The 18,730-nt window shown below is 34.5% G+C and overlaps 2 protein-coding genes across 15 annotated transcripts in view; one reads left to right on the top strand and one right to left on the bottom strand.

The window, feature by feature from the left end:
- The window catches only part of Fam13b (family with sequence similarity 13 member B), an 83,191-nt gene extending 69,656 nt beyond the window's left edge, over nt 1-13,535 (top strand). For 7 of the 14 annotated variants that reach the window (XM_048811607.1, XM_015484348.2, XM_048811606.1 and 4 more), the window contains 8 exons: nt 298-379; nt 2,954-3,183; nt 4,355-4,438; nt 5,818-5,913; nt 8,453-8,536; nt 8,631-8,794; nt 9,524-9,625; nt 11,219-13,535. In XM_048811607.1, coding sequence (XP_048667564.1) covers nt 298-379; nt 2,954-3,183; nt 4,355-4,438; nt 5,818-5,913; nt 8,453-8,536; nt 8,631-8,794; nt 9,524-9,625; nt 11,219-11,342 — 966 coding nt within the window. In that variant the 3' untranslated portion in view covers nt 11,343-13,535. Of the gene's footprint in view, nt 1-297; nt 380-2,953; nt 3,184-4,354; nt 4,439-5,817; nt 5,914-8,452; nt 8,538-8,628; nt 8,795-9,523; nt 9,626-11,218 lie in introns of all 14 variants that reach the window. The other 7 variants (XM_048811594.1, XM_048811605.1, XM_048811601.1 and 4 more) reach the window with 2 other exon arrangements.
- A 1,514-nt stretch (nt 13,536-15,049) lies between these two features.
- Nucleotides 15,050-18,730, bottom strand: part of Pkd2l2 (polycystin 2 like 2, transient receptor potential cation channel) — a 32,067-nt gene continuing 28,386 nt past the window's right edge. Inside the window, exons 13-14 of the mRNA XM_048811869.1 lie at nt 15,516-15,628; nt 15,050-15,146 (exon numbers count right to left, since the gene is read on the bottom strand). Coding sequence (XP_048667826.1) covers nt 15,050-15,146; nt 15,516-15,628 — 210 coding nt within the window. The remainder of the gene's footprint in view (nt 15,147-15,515; nt 15,629-18,730) is intronic.

Below are 18,730 nucleotides of genomic sequence, written 5' to 3'. Positions count from 1 at the left end.
GAAGGAAGAAAAGGAAAAAGAACATGTTTTAATAATTAGAACATGTGAAGTAGAAAGAGTCTTATATTTAAAGATGGAGACCCATTGTCAAATCTGCCTTCAGCCAGTTATCTAACCCTGTTCTGGGAGAATTTTTACTTAATATTCTGCCCTGTATAATTAAGGTATACTTAATTAAATATGGATTGAGGATTGAATGAAATCTGCAGTGAGAACTATAAGATATTATGTGGGCACAAATTAATGAAACTATTGCTTACTACAAAAATGTCAATTATTCTGCTTCTTAATTTTCAGCCTTCCTATAGTGATATTGCAGCCAATCCAAAGGTATTAAAATGGATGACAGAGCTTACCAAACTGCGGAAGCAAATTAAAGGTATAAGTATGCCGTTTTATAATATATTTGCAGTTTTAAAATGTTCTGTGTAATTTGCGTGAGAATTATAGTTGTGATTTTTGATACTTTTAAATCTTGGGACTTTGGGCAAAAATAGGTGTCCTTTTTTTCTTTTTTTTTAGTTAAGGTCAAAATTGCATACTAAGAGATGGGATTTCTGTAGTACTTTATCATAGTCTGTCAAATATCCTTTCTTTTTAGGTGAAGTGGCACATGCCTATAATCCCAGCAAGGGGCTAAGGCAGGCAAGTTGGAGGCCTGCCTGAGCAACTTAGCAAGACCCTGTCTCAAAAATACAAAATAAGAAGGGTTGGATATATATATGGCTTAGTAGTAAAGCATCCCTGGGATCCATCTACAGTACCAACAAAAAGTTTTTTGTTATTGTTGTTTTTATTAGTATTTTTTTTTTAGTTGTCAATGGACCTTTATTTATTCATTTATATGTAGTGCTGAGAATCAAACCCAGTGCCTCACATGTGGTAGATAAACACTCAACCACTGAGCCACAACTCAGTGGTAGAATGTTTTTTTATTAGTATTCTTTTGAAAGGTACCCTGCATATATATATACACACACACACACACACACACACATAGGTGAACTGGTGCAATACAATTTATCTGAAATATATTGTAGAAATTAGTAGTTTGGGTTTTTGAAGGTATTAAAATTTTTTGGTATATATTTTATCTAAAGACTAAAAGACTAGCTAGTCAGGGACTGGGGTATATAGTTACAGTGATGGAGCACTTGCCTAGCATGTGGGAGGCCTTAGGTTTGATCCCCAGTAATGGGTAGGGGATATAGTCTTAGTGAATTGTTGACACTGTAAAGACTAAGTTGTAAGTCTTCTTGACTCATAAACTAGGCCTTGTATTTCTGGTTGTCTGCCTAGCATAAGCTGTTGTTAAGGTATATTTATTCTGTGTTTAGTGAATATGCTTTTTAATGATTTTTAACCATTACCTGTGCCAAGTATAGCTTATAATTTGGATCACTGTTTTGATTTATTCATTTGAACTTATTTGGTGAAATTCTTAATAGCTCATAAGTATCAAGTACTCAAACATCATCCCTACTATCATGGAATTTTTTATTCTTTGGTTTAAGATACTTTCTCTTAAAAGAGGATTTCATGCATAATGTATTCTGCTGTTATATATAAATTTTAAAAATGAAAAAAAATGTGTATTAGGCATTTACATTGGATTGCCTCCATGTTAAGTGAAGTACCAAGAATACCCAATTATTGTCATCTGATGTATAGCTTCATTCATAAACTGTTCTACATCTCTCCTCATTTTATACACCCATGAATAAAAAATAACCTCATTTTATTATTTCATTAAAAAAAGAGGATTTCATGAACTGAAATCAATTTCCATGCATGTATGAGTTTGTTGGGATGAATCCAGCTACTGTGTGTAATAATAAAGCTCTAATTCAAAAACAAAACCAAACTTTTTTTTTTTTTTTTTTTTTTAGAAGATTACTTCCTTGCTACCTACAGTTCTGCAGAGCATTGCCTTGTTTAAATTCTGGTTTCCAACCACCAGTAGTCATTATTAAATTAATAGGCATTAGCTTCCTAGTTTCCCAGTTTTCTTCTTAACTGTTCTATAGTACATCCTCTGCATAGCAGCCAAAATTATCTATTAAAAAATCATGCAAAAATGATAGCCATTCAGTAGAACCTGTGTATATACTGGGGTTGTAGCTCAGTGTAGAGTGATTGCCTAGCATGCGTGAGGCACTGGGTTCAATTCTCAGCACTGCAGACAAATAAACAAAATTAAGGTCCATCAATAATGAAAACAAATATCTAAAAAATAAATCATGTTACTCCCTTGTTAACACTGGGCTGATATCCATAAATGTAAGGCCTAGTTTATGACTCAAGAAGACTTAAAATTTCAGTGGGTTTCCCTTTCCACTTAGAATTTTTCTGAGTCCAAATCTTTACCATGACTTTCAATGGCTTGCACACTCTGGCAGACAAGACAACTCTCATTTTCTGTTCCTCAGACATGTAAAACTGAAGGGCCTCCGACATGTAAAGCTGCATGGGCTACTTTCTCAATTGGGGGTGAATGTTTTTCCTCTAAACCTTCTATGCTACATTATTTCCTTATCATTCCATATTTAACTGGAATGAGACAATTCAAAAAAGCCTTCTTTGTCGATCTTATCTAGTGTAATTGCTCCTCCACAAAGCACACTACTTTTAGTACTGTGATTCTGTCCTGTTATATCTTCTTTATAGCACTTAGCATTTTTTGAAGTTATTTCATTTATTAATCTGATTATTTGATTATTGTTTTTCCTTCCCTGCATATTTACATATGCTCCATGAGAACAAGGATGAATCTCTTTTGTTTACTACTGTGTATTAGAGTGTCTTCTGTTGTAGACTTTCTATGAATTTTGATAGAATAGAAAGCTTTCTTGCTGTACATATAATTTGATTACTTTGTTACTTTGAAATATTGCTATTATTGTATACTTGATAAAATCAATTGTTAATCTTTCCTCTTGTTTCTGAAATACAGATGCAAAACACAAAAGCTGTGATGGAGAATTTGTACCTCAGACACGCCCACGTAGTAACACTCTTCCAAAAAGTTTTGGCTCTTCTTTAGACCATGAAGATGAAGAGAATGATGATGAATCCAGAGTTATTCAGAAGGAGAAGAAGTCATCTAAGGAAGCAACCCTTGAACTTATTCTGAAGAGACTGAAAGAAAAACGTGTTGAGAGGTGTCTTCCAGAAGATATCAAGGTAATGTTAACCATGATTTTTGTTCAGGCTGGCCTTTAGAATCCCTGAAACAAAGCAATTACCATAACATGATTAAGATACCTGAGTAGTCCAACTGGCCTACTTGATACCTACAGATTGATAAACATGTTTTGTTGTTGTTTTTAAAAAGTACTGGATTGAACTCAGGTACTTGCACATTAGGCAAGCACGCAAGCATTCTACCCCAGCCCAGTGATTTTTTTTCTATCTCTGATTTCACTGTAGTAAAAGACGGATAGTATTGACTAATTATGGAAATAAGTAGGTTTTATTTGGTATAGTTGGAGAGTATTCTGGAACATTGGTTCATTGAAATGATAATATGTGTATATCCCATCTATGTATATCAAAGTATATAAATGCATTCTACTGTCATGTATAACTAATTAAAACAAATAAAAAATTAAAATAAAAAAAGAAGTGATAATATGTGATCCTATGAAACAAAGGGAAACGCTCTGTGGAGTTCTGCTTATTCTACCTTATACCATACTGAAAGGTATGATGAGTGTATTGCAGTGTAAAGAATGCACCATCTCAATTGGAAGAGAAACTGAGGTCAGGGTAAAGTCTAAGGTTACAAATTAACATTGTTGAATTTCTTTTAGGATCTTTCCACTATACTGCTGCAGGATTTTCTTTAAAAGGATATATAGACAGATTGGATTGTAAAACCTGTGTATGTATGTGAGAGTGTGTCTGCATCCACTAGTCTTACTGCTAATAAAAGACTGTAAGGTTAAGTAAAATAAGAAGCATTTATATATGCCTGCTGTGTGTTGGGTAGGAATGTTATAAATGTTTTACATATATTAATGTCCTTATTTGAATTCTTTGAGGTAGAATGAAGTGTTCTCATTTTATACATATTGGTATATTAAACCTGAAGAGGTTAAGTAATGTACCCAAGCCAGTATTCGTAATTTATTCAAATAAAATATAAATCAAGTTATCAAAGGAGTTGCCACCTATGTATTAGAATACCAGATTCTTCAGGCCTAAAAATGTTGCCTGCAAATGAATAAGCAAAGATTGCATTAGCCTATGTTAGACTGGTGATAGCCTGCCCTTTCAGCTTAATTAACTTACATTGTTAGAAGTAAGGAAAATAATAATGATGCCAATGGATTTTTTCCTCTCCTAATTCTAGAAAATGACAAAAGATCATTTGATAGAAGAAAAAACTTCTCTCCAGAAAAGTCTTCTTTACTATGAAAGTCAACATGGAAGGCCGGTAATGTTTCTCTTGATAAAAAACTTGATTTATATAAGAGCTTGGATCACTTTTATTTTTTATGTTTTTATTAGAGTATTATGACATTATATAGTAGTTGGGTTTGTTTTGATAAAATGCATAGAATTTTATTTCAGTCCCCGTTTCCCCTCCTCTCCTCCCTCCTATTCTCCTTCCTCTACCGATCTTCCTTTCTCTCATTTATTTATTTTTGATTGATACTTTTCTACATACACATAAAGGTGAAATTCCCTGTGGCACATTTATATATACATATATAACACGGTTTTGTTATTTTTCTTTCCATTTTCCCTCCTCCCTCCCTCTCTTTTGATTTCCTCCTACTGCATGAACTTCCCTATATATTTATGATGTCTATCACCACTTCCACCTTCTTTCCCTTATTTTTCTCTAGTTTCCACATATGGGGAAAAAAAAAAACACATTCAACCCTTGATTTTCTGAGTCTGGCTTATTTATCATGATATTCTCCATTTCTATCCATTTGCTGGCAAATGCCATAATTTCATTCTTCTTTGTGGCTGAGTAAAACTCCATTTGTATACATATACCACCTTTTCTTGATCCATTCATCTGTTGACAGGCATCTGGACTAATTTCATAATTTGGCTGTGGTGAATTGTGCTGCTATAAACATTCAAGTAGCTGTATTACTATACTATGCTGATTTTAGTTCTTTTGGATAAATACCAAGAAGTGTGATAGCTGGGTCATATGGACGTTCCATTCCTGATTTGCAGTCCCACTAACAATGTATATTTTTCCTCCCACATCCTCACAAGCATTTATTATTATTTATGTTCTTGGATAATTGACATTCAGATGGTATCTTTGTGTAGTTTTATTTGCATTTCCCTGGTTGCATTAAATTTTTTCAGTTCTGGATTTTTTTTTTTTTTTTTAATTTATTTGTTGATGGACCTTTATTTTATTTATTTAGTTTTATGTGGTGCTGAAAATTGAACCCAGTGCCTCACACATACTAGACAAGTGTTCTACCACTGAGCCACAACCCCAGCCCTCAGTTCTGGATATTAATCCCCTGGCAGAGAAGCAGCTGGCAAAGATTTTCTTCCATTCTGTAGCCTGGCTCTTGATTAATTTTTAAAACTTTATTTATTTATTTGTTTTTGAACTTCTGTTGAAGAAATCAGTACCTGCACCTATAGAGCATGAATCACTTTTGAGGCTTCCATTCTACAGAGCTGTTTTATAGAGCCTTATTTCTTATAATTGGGAGATAACTAACTTATTTAATATAAAATCTTCAATGTGGGGTAGGAAGATAAAATTGCTTAATGTTTTGGACAAAATTATTTCTGATGACTAGGGCACTTCCTTTTTATTTTTGGCTTCAGGTGACCAGGGAAGAAAGGCATATTGTTAAACCTCTCTATGATAGATACCGGCTTGTTAAACAGATGCTGACAAGAGCTAGCATCACTCCCATTCTTGTAAGTAAAACAAACAAATATTTCTCTAGTTCATTTTCTCAAGATGTACTTATCTAAAAAAATTTATTTTGGGTGGTATATTGAAGAAATTTATAACCAAGGTAGAAAGAATAGTAAGTTGAGATTACTGATTTTAAAAGGATAGGAAACTAATAAGAAGAGCCTAGGATTATTTGGCAGGCACATTTGTTAGCATTTTGTGTATATGATTATGTCAGTAACTAAGTGAGACTCTGTCTCAAAATAAAGGACTGAGGATGTAGCTCAGAGGTAAAGTACCCCTGGGTTCCATCCTTAGCACTGTGGGTGAGGTGGAGAGTATTGGGACCTTATCTTATAAATGGATTATAGATCTAAATGTAAAAGCTGAAACTAAAGAACTCTTAGAAAACATGAGTGAATCTTTGGACCTTGGGTTAGGGTTTTATTTGTTTGTTTTTAAGATACAATACCAAAAACGTAAGCAACAAAACAAAAAAATGAATTTGACTTCATCAAAAGTAAAACCCTGGGCTGGAGGTATAGTTCAGTGGTAGAATTCCTTCTTTGAATGCACAAGCCTCTGGGTTTCATCCCCCAGTACTGCCAAACAACAACGAAGTTAAAAACTATGTGCAAACACTTGTGAAAAGACAAGCCCATAGGATGCAAGAAATATTCAGAAATCCTATAAGGGACTTATATCCAGAATATATTTAAAAATTCAAGAATAAAAAGGTTTGAACAGACATTTCTCCAGAGAGCATTTATAAATGGCCTGTGAGCAAACAAAAGATATTGAACGTCATTAGGGAATGCAGATAAAACTACCTTGAGATGCCATTTCACACCCATTCGTATGACTATTAATGAAAAAGATGATAACAGTATTGTGGTGAGAATCTGGATAAATCGAATCACTGCTGGGTGGGAATGTAAAATGGTATAGCTACTGTTTAGTAAATACTCAAAAGATGTGAAAATGTCCACAAAACACTTGTACACAAGTGTTCACAGCAGTATTATTCATAATAGCCTAAATGTCTGTCAGCTGATAAATGGATAAATAAAATATGGTATATCCAGTATTCACTAGAATATTATGCAGCAAAAAGGAATAAAATACATACATACATATGTTTTATATATATATATACACACACACACACACACACACACAAATATAAATACATGGGTGCAAACCATAAAAATATGCTGAGTGAAATTAACCAGACACAAAAGGCCATATTATATAATCCTATTTATATGAAATTTTAAGAATAGGCAAGCCCATAAAGACAAAATGTAGATTAGTATTTACAAAGGGTTATGGGGCAAGGCAAATGAGTAAAATCTAGTGGGTTTCTTTTGCAGTGATGAAATGTTCTGGAATTAGTGGTGATGGAACTATCCCTTTTTAAAGAATTAATGTTATGATATGATTTAATAATTATTTTAATAAAGTTGGGTTTTTTTATGTATTATTTTAGTTGTAGTGGACACAATACCTTTATTTTATTTATTTATTTTTATGTGTTGCTAGGCAAGTGCTTTACCACTGAGCTACAACCCCAGCTCATTTTTTTGAGTGAAGAACATTCTTGGGACAAAAAATATTTGACAGCTATTTGTTTTTTAATTTTTTTTATTCTAATTAGTTACACATGACAATGCATTTCAGCACCTCATATATAAATGGAGTGTAACTTCTCATTCATCTGGTTGTACATGACGTAGAATTTCACAGGTCCTATAATCATACATGCACATATGGTAATAATATCTGATTCATTCTATCATTCCTTTCCCCATACCCCATTCCCTCCCTTCACTCCCTATATAGTTCCAAATACCTCTATTCCCCCCCACTGTGAATTAGCATCCACATATCAGAGAAAACCTTTGGCCTTTGGTTCTTTGAAATTGGTTTATTTCACTTAGCATGATATTCTCCAGTTCCATCAATTTACCAGCAAATGCCATAATTTCATTCTTCTTTAAGGTGAGTAATATTCCATTGTATATATATACCATAGTTTCTTTATCCATTCATCTGTTGAAGGGCACATAGGTTGGTTCCATAGTTAGCTATTTTGAATTGCTATAAACATTGATGTGACTACGTCACTATAGTATGTTTGACAGCTATTTTTAAAAATAAAATTGCAACCAGTTAAAATATATGTGACACTTACTTGTTTAGAATAGTAAAACACTATTGAATGAACTCTTTTAGACTTTTCTAAATATAATTATTACCGTTATGCATAAATAAAAAGAAAAATGTAAGCAAAAATTAAGAACCTCTAAAAATATTAAAAGTATACGGTTAAGATTTTGAAAATAAAGTTTAATATTTGTACCATAATGAAGTGAAGCTTCACTAAATACTTTAAAACTGTATTATTGAGACTGGGGTTATGGCTTAGTGGTAGAGCACCTGCTTGGCACGTGCAATGCACTGGGTTCAATCTCAGCACCACATAAAAATAAAAAAAATAAAGATATTGTGTCCATATATAACTAAAAAAAAAAAAATCTGTATTACTGATTGTTATAGGGATCTCCCTCCACCAAGCGAAGGGGTCAGATGTTACAGCCAATCATAGAAGGAGAAACTGCACATTTTTTTGAAGAAATCAAGGTAATCCTTTAAAGAACTCATTCTTTAATTGATTTCCTAAAGGGAAAGTTGAAAGCCATAGCCTGTTTGATTCTCTGTTTGGATATCGTTTTAGGAAGAAGAAGAAGATGGTGTTAGTCTATCCTCTGAGTTAAGTGATATCTTGAAAACAGCTGTACATGCACAGACTTCATTGGAAAATTCAGAATCTGATGTTGAAGAAAATCAAGAAAAACTGGCTCTGGATCTCCGTTTGTCAAGTACTCGTGCAGCTTCTATGTATGTAGTCTAGTTTGATTTTAGCCTATGTGTATAATATTGAGAATTTTTTGTAAAATAATTTGAGCACTTACAAGGGATTAATACAAGTGATTAATTAAGAATTAACCACAAGCTAGATACACCCTTTAAAAAGTGATTTACAAGTACATGTTGTCATTTCCATTTTCTTTTATTAAATATGGTATGTTTCAGCGGGGCATGATGGCACACTCCTATAATCTCAGTGACTTAAGAGGCTGAGGCAAGAGGAGCACAGGTTTGAGGCCAGCCTGGGCAAATTAGAAAGACTCTCTTAAAATCATGAGGGCTGGGGTTATAGCCACATGGTAAAGTGACCACCCCTCACTGCCCAAAATAGTGTGTTTCAAAAAAAATTTAAAGTAAAATCTTATATTTGATATATAACAAAGCATGCAAACCATCTGAAGTTTTCCTTTAGTTTCTTCTTTATTACCCCAAGAAATGAGTACAGCAAAGTGAAGATGTTCTTAACCCTGAGTTCACATCACAATCAATTATTAAATTTTGTTTTTGTTTTAAGTACTAATACTAATAAGGCCTTTCAGCTATTCTAATTTAATTGGTCTGGAGATGGAGTAAGGCATTAGTATGCTCTAAAAACCTTCTAGCTGATTTTAATTTTTAGCCAGGGCTAGAACTACTGTTAAGGAACATAATGAATCACCTCTGTGCCCTTTTAATGTTTTCTTTTCATTTCAATTTTAGGCCTGAATTACTGGAACAACTTTGGAAAGCCAGAGCTGAAAAAAAGAAACTCCGTAAAACATTACGGGAATTTGAAGAGGCATTTTATCAAAAAAATGGAAGGTTTGTCAAGTGTCATAATACTGTTATCTTTCTCTGTTAACTCACGAAATGTCCATATGTTAAAATAGTGGACTACATAGAATTATAGATAAATTTTGCTTATGAGATGTTAGCATTATTGAAAATTAAGTTGTATAACATTTTTCAGTGCTCGGAAGCCCTGCTATTATTAATTGCAAGGAAAGTCAGAGCTGGAAGAAACAACATTAGATAAAATATTTCACTGTGCACAGTGGCATGTGCCAATAATCCCAGCAACTCAGGAGGCTGAAGCAGGAGAGTAAAATTCAAGGCCAGCTTCAGCAACTTAGCAAGACCTTGTGTCAAAATAAGAATTAGAAAGGAAAAAAAAAAAGGCTCAGGATGTGGCTTAGTGGTTAAATGTCCCTAAGTTCCATCCCCAATACCAAAAAAAAAAAAAAATATTAGGGTTGTCCTCAGGAGTCTGGTTTGAATTGCAGTGGTGTGTGTGTAGTGCTGGAGATCAAACCCTTGCACTTTCTTGGGAAACACTACACCACAGAGCTATAGTGATTTTTGTCTTTATTCTACATTCTTACCCTTTAGGAAATGGTTGTGAAATGAGATGTTTTTCTTTTTAATAAGGGTCCCCTAATAGGAATGGTATTCTCAACTAGTTTGGATTCTCAAAATTTTTATACTGATAACATTGTTTTCAGGCTACATGTTGGGTCATTCCAGGGTGCTAGTTTCTAAGATGTGGCAGGCATGTGCCTTTATCTAACAAATATGTATATTTGATCGAAGGTTTTTTGTTTTGTGTTTTTTGTGTTTAGTTTTTCCAGGGGTGGGGGCAGGATTGGGGCTGAAACTCAGGGTCTCGCACCCGCTAGGCAAGTGCTCTACCACTGAGTACATCTCCAGCCCTTTTTTAAATTTTGAGACAGAATCTTACTAACTTGCCCAAACTGGCCTCAAACTTGTGATTCACCTGCCTCAGCCTCAGTTACAGGAGGTCACCACCATGGCTGGCTCCTAGAGGAGTCTTTTAAAATGAGAAAAATATATTCAATTCAGAAATGCTTTTCCCAATAGTAGCTCCATTACAAATTCCAAAATGTGTTTAATTCTGGGAATTAAGATAATCATGTATACCAACCTATACAAAAGACTAAGAAAATCTGAAGTGCAGGAATGCATTTTCCAGGTACCTTCTACTTCTCTATATTATCAGAAGAAGAAAATTTTGCTTATAATTATGGTTGGGATGATACCACATTTTAGCTGATGATCAAACCAAATTGCATTGGCTCATAATATAAAGTTAGTAAACTGTGCAGGCACAGTTAACTAAATTTTTGTTTTGTTTTAACTAAATATATGAAATGACTCTGGGTGGTTTTCTAACACTAGACACAGACCTACCTGGCAGAGTTTAGTGGACAATGTTTTGTGAAATATTGATCATTGATAAAAGAAGTCTAGCATTTTTTAATCTGTTAGCAGAACAATCCATAAAAAATAGAAGTATTTTAGGAATGTTCTTTGGGAATGAGCGAATTAGTCCAATAACCCTTTTTCTTGCAGAGCAACTTTTTATTTGAATATATAATTAGTGATTTTCTTCCTTAGGAATGCCCAGAAGGAGGATCGTGTTCCAGTGCTTGAGGAATATAGGGAATACAAGAAAATCAAAGCAAAACTTAGGCTTCTTGAAGTTCTTATCAGCAAACAGGATTCTTCAAAATCCATATAAACTATGCTCCTTGAAAATTCACATCATAAAGTCACTTGTATTCCTTGAAGCTGTCATCATGTGTACTTGGCTGGTACTTGAGTTCATTTTGTCAGGCACTCAGAGAATCTCATTTTGTACTTGATTGTGATGCCACTAAACAAATAATGCAAGGGTAAGTAGGCCCTCTCTAGGGAGTATGATATTTCATACTAACCACAGACTGTCCTCTCCACCTTTTGCAAACACGCAGCTTCTTTCATTGTTTTGTACTACAGATACATCCTGTTAGCAAAAGACTAGAATTTTATCCTTTCAACTTCAAGAACTTTGGAAATACAGAGTGTTTTGTTATTACTAATTTTTTTTTTCATTACTGAAGAAAATTGAGAGGAAAATCTTCACACTGAATTCTTCGGTTGCCTTTTTCTCACAGAATGACTGAAAATTTGAAAGAAAAGCCTATACAAGTGCACATATGCAACTGTGTTGTTCTCCTAGAAAACCAAAATCAAACTGAAATTTTAAGTCCTACAGTGGAACACGTTTCTGTTTAATTCCCAAAGTGACACCTCACAGGTAGTATGTTAGAAAATTTTATAATTCAGTGGTCACACAGCTCTTGGATGAAGATAACAGTGGGTAGACCAAAAAGTGACCTTGCTTAGAGAACACATACCACACATCACATGCTGCCTATGGGACTTAAGTTACTGTTGGTTCCTAAATTAGTGTTTATCAGCTGGTGATGATGTGATTTGTTTGAATGGGATTCTGTACTCTTACCCTCCCCACCCACCTCCAGATAATGTGAGAAAGTAGCCATGTCAGTATGTAGGAACTCTGATGGTGCTCAGATTTGTATGTTTAATCAAATGGGCCTAAATTGGCAAAATAATCATTATGCCTAAGTAAATCTGTTCTTAACAAGGGCTATACCACTGCATTTACCTTCAGGGGGCTACATTTTTTTTTTCTTTTTTTTTTTTTAAATCAGCAAAATCCATAGGAAAAACATTCTCTAAAAATAGAAACCACCTTTTCCTCAATTGTTTAAATGAGGAAAAAATGCTGTTTAAAGCAGCCGTTTACAAGATATGTGGTGGTATGCCCCTTGTCATATGCTCTTAGCATGTCTTATTTCTCTTGCTTTGCATGGCTAATCATTTTCATGGAATGGTGATATCATTTTTGTTAAAAAATATACAATAGCAGATTTGTGTCAGACTAATCTAAGTGTTAATTTTTTTTCCTGGTGCTTATTTGGATTGATGAGTATCTCATTTTGTGCCCATGTTTTGCATGCCTTGACTCATGCATGGTTTTCTTAACTAGCTTATATTAAAAATTTGTTTTATACAAAATTGGAATTTTACAACATCCTTTAATAAGGTGAGGGAAGCATGAACCTCAAACTTTTAGCACTATCACATAGTAAGCACATGAAATAGCTTGAAAATAGTGTTTCTAGTATTTCACATTTCACTTGTGTGTGCAATTCCTTTTTTGGGAGGGAGGAAAAATCCAGTGGTAGTAAACATGTAGTTGAGGAATAAAGCACTAAATCCAGCCCTTTTTGTGTGTTTCCTTTTGATGAAACTAGATTATTCATAATGTATTCCTGGTAAAATTGAAATGCCAAAAGATGTATCACTTTTATTTGAATCCATTATGCAGTGTACATTTCAGTTAATTTCTTTAGGTTCCAGACAGGGGTCTAACATCTAATTTATGTGCACTGTATATTGTTTTTTTATGAATGTTTTATTTTATATACCACATGCAAAAATGTCCATATGCACTATTTAAATGTTTTAAATAATATATTCCTTCTTTATAATGCTAAATCTATGTGAGTACCATATTATTTTTATAAGTCGGTGCCCTGACTGGTTTCATTTTAGAATTAACAGCTGCTTCATGATGTTGGTTATTGAGTAGAAATAGGTAAAATTGGCATGGCAGCACTTACTCTATGTGATAGTATTGTGTGTCATGGTTGAGCAGCAGTAGGTGATACAATTAGGCAACTTGTGATAGTTTTACTTTGGTACAAATAAACACTGTATATCTATATACAAATATTATATAGATATATATGTATATCTATATACAAATATTATATAGATATATATGTCTATCAGTATAATTGCATTGCTGTGTCTGACGCTTCATTGTATAAACTTTTGTAATAAAAGAACTTTAATGTTCTAAGTCATTGTAAATGTGTTTTTCCAGTAGGTGGTAAAAAAGAAAAAAGCTGAGATCTTAAATGTTTCCTTAATGTTCTTAGTCTTGTTAGAATTACCTTACCCAGGGACCACATCAGGGAACACTAATTATGGGGAGTGTAAGGCAGGGAAAGGCCACTGATTGCTTTCCTTGGGAAATCTATGGAGAAGCTGCAGAATAGTGTATTGCAATGAATTATCCTAATAAGAAAACTCAATGCATAGTGAGTCTCTTTAAGTTACATCCACATCCTTTTTTTGAGACAGGGTCTCTATAAGTTGCCCAAGCTTTCTTGAACTTTGAAATCCTCCTGCCTCAGTCTCCAGAGTAGGACATACCTATCCCAGCTATTTAGGAGTCTGGACAGGAGGATTGCAGTTTTGAGGCCATCCTCAGCAATTTAGCAAGACCCTGTCTCAAAACAAAATACAAAAATGTCTGGGGATGTGGCTCAGCACCCCTGGGTTCATTCCCCATTACTGCAAAATAAATAAAATTCCTTTATTCTCTGGGCATGATGGCATATGCCTGTAGTACTAGCTAGCTACTTTGAAATAAATAAAATTCCTTTATTCTCTGGGCATGATGGGATGTGCCTGTAGTACTAGCTACTTTGAGCCTAGGAGTTGGAGGCTAGCCTAGGCAACATAGAGCAACCCTACCTCAAAAACAAACAAGGAAAAAAAAAATTAAAATCCCTTTATTCGGTTGAAGTTTTAAAATTCAAGGTCTTTTGAGCACTGATGTGTAAGATGGGTGCTATGGCTAAATGATATAAGAGTTTCCCTCTATTTCATGTAATACCAGTCATACACAGTTTTCCAGCCATAGAAACATGGCACTTGCAGCATCATTTACATTTCCCAAGCATGACTTCTTATGACCCTGGTATAGGTGAATTTCCAGTTTGAAGATAGATACCAGTGGAAATTTCTGTTCTTGTCTGGGAAGTTTGTTCTTCTGTACTTAGGCTTATTCCTGGATACTTTAAATTCTGAAGAATGGAGAATTTTTTTCACTTAGGAGTAATATAATGGTCTAAACCTTTATTAATATATCTGTGGCCCAACAAAGTCAGAACATAGTGATATGCTTGAAAGGGAAAAACTGTCTTTCTCCCTGTACTTACATTGAACTGTTAAAAGAGACCTGACCCATGAACTATAAGCATTATTTTACACTTTCTCTTCACATTTGTAGAATTGAGTAATAAACCTCATCATAAAAATTTTATGCATGAGCCAGGCATGTTGTAATATATGGATTGTGTAGTGGGTCATATTTGGTAGCACTTAATTCCTGGAAATCATTTATTATAAACAACCCTGAGGATAATTCAGTGATTTGAAAGTTTAGTGCTTTCAGTGTGTCTGAAATTAGGGCAAGTTTAGGAAATAAACTTGCGCAAAAGGGGCCCAAGGGGCATTCACACGTCTAGCAGAGTAAGTCTGTCAGAAGTAACCTTATGATTGCATCACAGATACTCACCTCTTGTCTTATTTTTGTAGAGCGGAAAGCTTTCTCATCACTCGGTTTAGCTTTAAACTGATATAGTGTAATTCCTTCTCCAGCTCCACAGCATATAAAAAGAGTCTAAAAGATAATTAGAAGTTAGTGGAGAATGAGTCAGTAATACACCTTGTGTTTAAAGACCACAGGTTATTAGAGTAAATTGCTCTGACAAGGAAGATAGTATGGTGAGCTAAACATGCCTTATGTAGCTAATTGTGGCTCTGACATTCTAAACCTGCATGGAAAACAGTATCTGTGGCAGTTTCTATCATATAGAGATGTAGGGATAAAAACAATTTTAAGTAAATAGAGTCACATGCTTTGATTTTAAAACTGGGTAGAAAAATTTTAAAAAAAGATAAGTTCTAGCTTCAGAAAAATAATGTGACATATGTCCTGAATCCCTATGTCATGATGCCTGATAGTATCCTGGTTAAAACAAATGCTTACTCTTGAAATTCTTGTTGAGTGACAGGCTGGTAGTCATCTTCAATTTCTGTAGAATAATACTTCTTCTCAAGCCGCTCTTTCCATTTTTTCATTTTCTCTGCTCTTTGAATCTCCTGTCAATTTAGAGGACAAGTATAAGCCTGATTGGCTTTTTGCCCTGCAAAGGCACTTAAGAGGACTTGGTATAAGAACTATTTAGCATTTTTAGGGAAGTTTAGGGGTTTTTGGTTTTGTTTACAAATTTTCCTCATTATATTGCCTTTCCCTTTTGCCATCTTCATCTGAGTTGCTTCCTGTTTTATCCTTGGTGTCAAACCTGAGATGTTCATTCTGTATGTTTGTTCTTTATTCCAGTTTTTTGCAGTGCTAGGGATTGAACCCAGGCCCTTGTGCATGGTAGGCAAGTGCTCTACCACTGAGCTACATGGCCAGCCCATATACCTCTAAGTAATTACTGTGTTACTCAGTCTGCATACAATCTATCCATGTATTCCCAAACAAGTACCTCATGCCAGAAAATTTGTGCTGCTGGAGCAAAAGTATTTTCATCTGTATAAAGGATAGTTCCATCCTAGTAAATGATGGCTTGAAATAGTTATTTTATGGAATTGCAAATGTACATGTTAAATAGCCAGAAGAGTAGATTGGGCTATAAAGCTAATGTCTAGGAACTCAGAATTTTACCCTCTTAAACTCTGCTCTCTGTTGCTTGGGTCTTAGGCTTTGCACCCCTCATTCTCCAAACTCTTGCTAGCTGGATTTCTGTTAAGATTCTGCCAGTATTTAGGGAATGTAGAGGAGAAGGGTCTTTCTCGGATTTTTTGTTTCTAGTAGTACTTCTTATGCAATTTCCAGCAGCAATGTTAGCTCAAGGCTGCAGCATGTAGCATCTTTTGGCATACCCAGAATTCGCCTCATCACATTCCTTCAGAAGTAATCAGCAATAGCATCTTTAAAAAGAATGTTCACATTTTCCCTTATCTTGATTTTGAACATGCACATTAATTTCTGGGCATTATTTACTCTTGTTACCATTGTAATTTTTAATAAACTGATGTCTGCATACATGACATGATAGTATTTATATAAATTATTTCTCCAACTATTTTATTGAATGTTCTTACTTTTCATTTTAATTTTCAGATCATCATATATCTAGAAATCATATCTCAAATAGAGGCAGTTTTACCTCTTTTAGATTCTTAAACCTCTAATGCATTTCTCTTACCTAATTGTTTTGATTGACCCCTTTCAATACATCAATATCTTGTCCTCAACATTTGGGTACTCAGTTGTACTTGTTTCTGCTAGGGTATTATTTCTTTTCGGCTTCTCATTGGACAGAGATAGTAGCAGGGAGATATCTATTCCTTAATGTGTTTGCCTCACATGCACAAGGCCTATTAAGGAATTCCAGCAACTTAGGAACCTGAGGCAGGAGGATCTCAAATTTAAGGCCAGCCTGGGTAACTTAGACCCTGTCTTAAAAAATAAAATGAGGGGCTGGGGATGTAGCTCAGTAGTAAAGTGTCCCTCCGGTTCAATCCCCAGTACTTTCATTTTGTTAATTTCTCTTCAAGATTGAGGTTGAAACTTATTAAATACCCAGCAAATATGGAAAATGATCATGTAATTTTCCTTTTAATATAATTATGTTGATTACCCAATTTTGAACCATTCTTTCATAGAATAAGCCTTACATGAATTATGATATTTGTGTGCTTTTTTTGTTTTGTTTTTGGTTCACTGGGGATTGAACTCAGGGCCTTGTGCATTTTAAGCAAATGTTCTACCCTTGAGCTATATTGTGTGCTATTAGATTCTATTTGCTTATATTTTACTTAAGACTTTTGCTTCAAGAATTGTGAGATTAGCTTTTTTGTCTTTTTGGTACAATATATAATTACTGTAAAAGAATAATGTGGAACTTTCTCCTTTTGCTCTGAGTGGCTTAAATAGCTCAAAATTGTTTCTTAAGTAGGGTGCAGTGGCGGGCACATGCCTGTAATCCCAGTGGCTGAGGCGGCTGAGTCAGGAGGATCAAGGATTTGAAGCCAGCCTCAGCAACTCAGCGAGGCCCTAAGCAACTCAGCAAGACCCTATCTCTACATAAAATACAAAATAGTGCTGGGGATGTGGCTCAGTGGTTGTGTACCCCTGAGCATTTAATCCCTGGTACTCCCCCCGCAATTCCTCACAATTTTTTTTTTTTTTAAACTTAAAAGCTACAAGAACAATTCAAATACATTTTTTTCCCTGAAGTCTTTAGGGGTAAGACATGAATGTTTTATTCCTGAATACTTCAGTATGTATCCTAATACAACAATCAGAATCAGAAAATTAATATTGATAAATTATTATAATCCTCACTGTCCCATTCAAGTTTACCAGTCAATGGTCTCAATGATGTTCTTATGGGAAAAGGATCCAGTTCAGAATTATGCATTGTATTTTTACTTGTCATTTTAATCTTATTTACTGTGGAATAGTTCCACATGTTTACAATGTGACCCTGATACTTTTAAAGAATACAGGTCAGTTATTTTGTGGAATGTCCTTCAGTTTAGGATTGTGTGACATTTCATTATGATTAGATACTGGCTATACGTATTTGACAGGGATGTTGATTTAATGGCATCCTATCAGGTGGCATGATTTAAATTTGTTCCAGTACTGATGATGTTGCTTTGTGATTGTTGAAGATGCTCTGGGGCTGGGGATATAGCTTAGTGGAGTGCTTGCCTCACATACACAAGGCCGAGGGTTCAATCCTCAGCACCACCAAAAAAGATGGTATTGGTTAGACTTCATCCTAATATTACTGCTTGTCTTGTGTGCTTTAAACAGGTCTCTGTTCTTCTTTGAACAGTTTTACTTTCTGGCTCAACAAAATATTCCAGGCTCATTTGTACTTTCCAGGCTACAATAAGTAGGGTCTCCAAGGAGTCCTGCCTCCTTTTAGCAGAGAATGGTATTTGGAAACTAAGATTTGGGTACTCAGTTGTACTTGTTTCTGCTAGGGTATTATTTCTTCTCGGCTTCTCAGTGGACAGATAGTAGCAGGGAGATATCCATTCCTTAAACTCCACATATATATTCCTTAAATTTCATATTTATTGAATATATATATGCTATAATTTTTGAAATGTTAGAATCATTGGAATAAGTCATCACATTAATAGGAGAGAAATATAATCATTTTATGTACTCTAAAT

Source organism: Marmota marmota, unplaced genomic scaffold (genome assembly GCF_001458135.2).
Source record: "Marmota marmota marmota unplaced genomic scaffold, marMar, whole genome shotgun sequence".
NCBI classification, from domain to species: Eukaryota; Metazoa; Chordata; class Mammalia; order Rodentia; family Sciuridae; genus Marmota; species Marmota marmota.
The sequence above is the reverse complement of the archived record's forward strand: the minus strand, read 5'-3'. Positions and strand labels throughout refer to the sequence as shown.